The sequence below is a fragment of the Charadrius vociferus genome, unplaced genomic scaffold, assembly GCF_000708025.1.
Source record: "Charadrius vociferus isolate BGI_N301 unplaced genomic scaffold, ASM70802v2 scaffold787, whole genome shotgun sequence".
NCBI classification, from domain to species: domain Eukaryota; kingdom Metazoa; phylum Chordata; class Aves; order Charadriiformes; family Charadriidae; genus Charadrius; species Charadrius vociferus.
Genome location: NW_009649307.1, coordinates 279,024 through 280,333, shown reverse-complemented (window position 1 = coordinate 280,333; position 1,310 = coordinate 279,024). Strand labels below are relative to the sequence as shown.

At 57.9% G+C, this 1,310-nt stretch overlaps 1 protein-coding gene across 1 annotated transcript in view; it reads left to right on the top strand.

Annotated features, from left to right (window-relative positions):
* The window catches only part of MPRIP (myosin phosphatase Rho interacting protein), a 77,487-nt gene that overhangs the window by 60,517 nt on the left and 15,660 nt on the right, over positions 1–1,310 (top strand). Inside the window, 1 exon segment of the mRNA XM_009889220.1 lies at positions 126–711. Within this exon segment, the coding sequence (XP_009887522.1) occupies positions 126–711 (586 nt within the window).

Genomic DNA, 1,310 nt, shown 5'->3' with positions numbered 1-1,310 from the left:
CACGTGGCATTGGCTTGGGCTTTCAGCAGCCCCTTTCCTCCCAGCTCTTCAAGGCATGCGTGGGAGCGCCTGGCCATCTCGAGCACCCACTGACACTTTCCTGCACCCTCTCTCTGTCCTCACAGCTCCCTGCCGGAAGAGAAAAGCAAAACAAGCTCTTCCTTCGAGACTGGTCCAAAGCCGAGCGAGAAGCCGGATGCAGAGCAAGCTGAGCTGGACCCGGAGCAGAAGCGGAGCCGTGCCCGGGAGCGCCGGCGAGAAGGACGGTCCAAGACCTTTGACTGGGCTGAATTTCGCCCCATCCAGCAAGCCCTGGCGCAGGAGCGTGCAAACGCTGCAGACTCCTCCAAGAACGGCTCTGCCGCCTTCCCCAGGGATGCCGGTGCTACCGACACTGACCCGGGAGAGCTGGAGCGGGAGCGGGCCCGGCGGCGGGAGGAGCGTCGCAAACGCTTTGAGATGATCGATGCTGTGGACGGGGCAGGGTCGGAAGAGGCGCTAAGGATGGAGGTGGATCGGATCCTGCCTGTTCCGGCAGACATCAAACCGCAGAACGTCCACGTGGAGATCGAGCAGCGCTGGCACCAGGTGGAGACCACCCCGCTGCGGGAGGAGAAGCAGATCCCCATCGCACCCCTGCACCTTGCCCACAGCGAGGACCGGGATGAGGGCCTGACGAAGCAGCACTTGACCACGCTGCTGGAGAAGGAGGTAAAGCGGGGCGCGTGGGGTGCAGGCTGCCTGCCGAAATGGCCTTCAGGCCACTGCAGGAACTCTAGGAAGCCTGAGCAAGGCTTAAAAAAGCTGCTTTTATTCCTACTTTGTAATAGCAATGAGTGGGGATGCTGTAGGGTCCCCTGGGGAGCTGACAGGGCACAGATCCGCGTCCGTTCCCGTACAGGTCTGCCAGCAGCTTTCATGTTCCCACAGCTGCAGAAGGGGCTGTCCTTGCAAGGGTGGTACTTCGTAACCCTCTCCCAGCCAACGCAGCCCACACTTCTGTGGGTCGTTAGCCAGCCTGCCTCTGATGAGATGGGTACAATTGATCTCTATCAACCAGACTCTAAATTCAGGCTCATAATTCTGTGTGCCTCTGCAGCTGTAGAGATTTGTGTCTGCAGTTATGCCTACAAAGCTCTAAATTGGCTTGAGCTGCAGCACACACCACAAAGGTTTCCTTTTTGCGGAGCCTACATCAACCAGTCGTACAATTTTAGGAAAAGAAAGGAGGAAACTCAGCTCACTTGGAAGAGGTCCACACCGGGGATAACAAAGGTTGTTGTTGTTAGTTGGGATTAAGGTATCTTAGC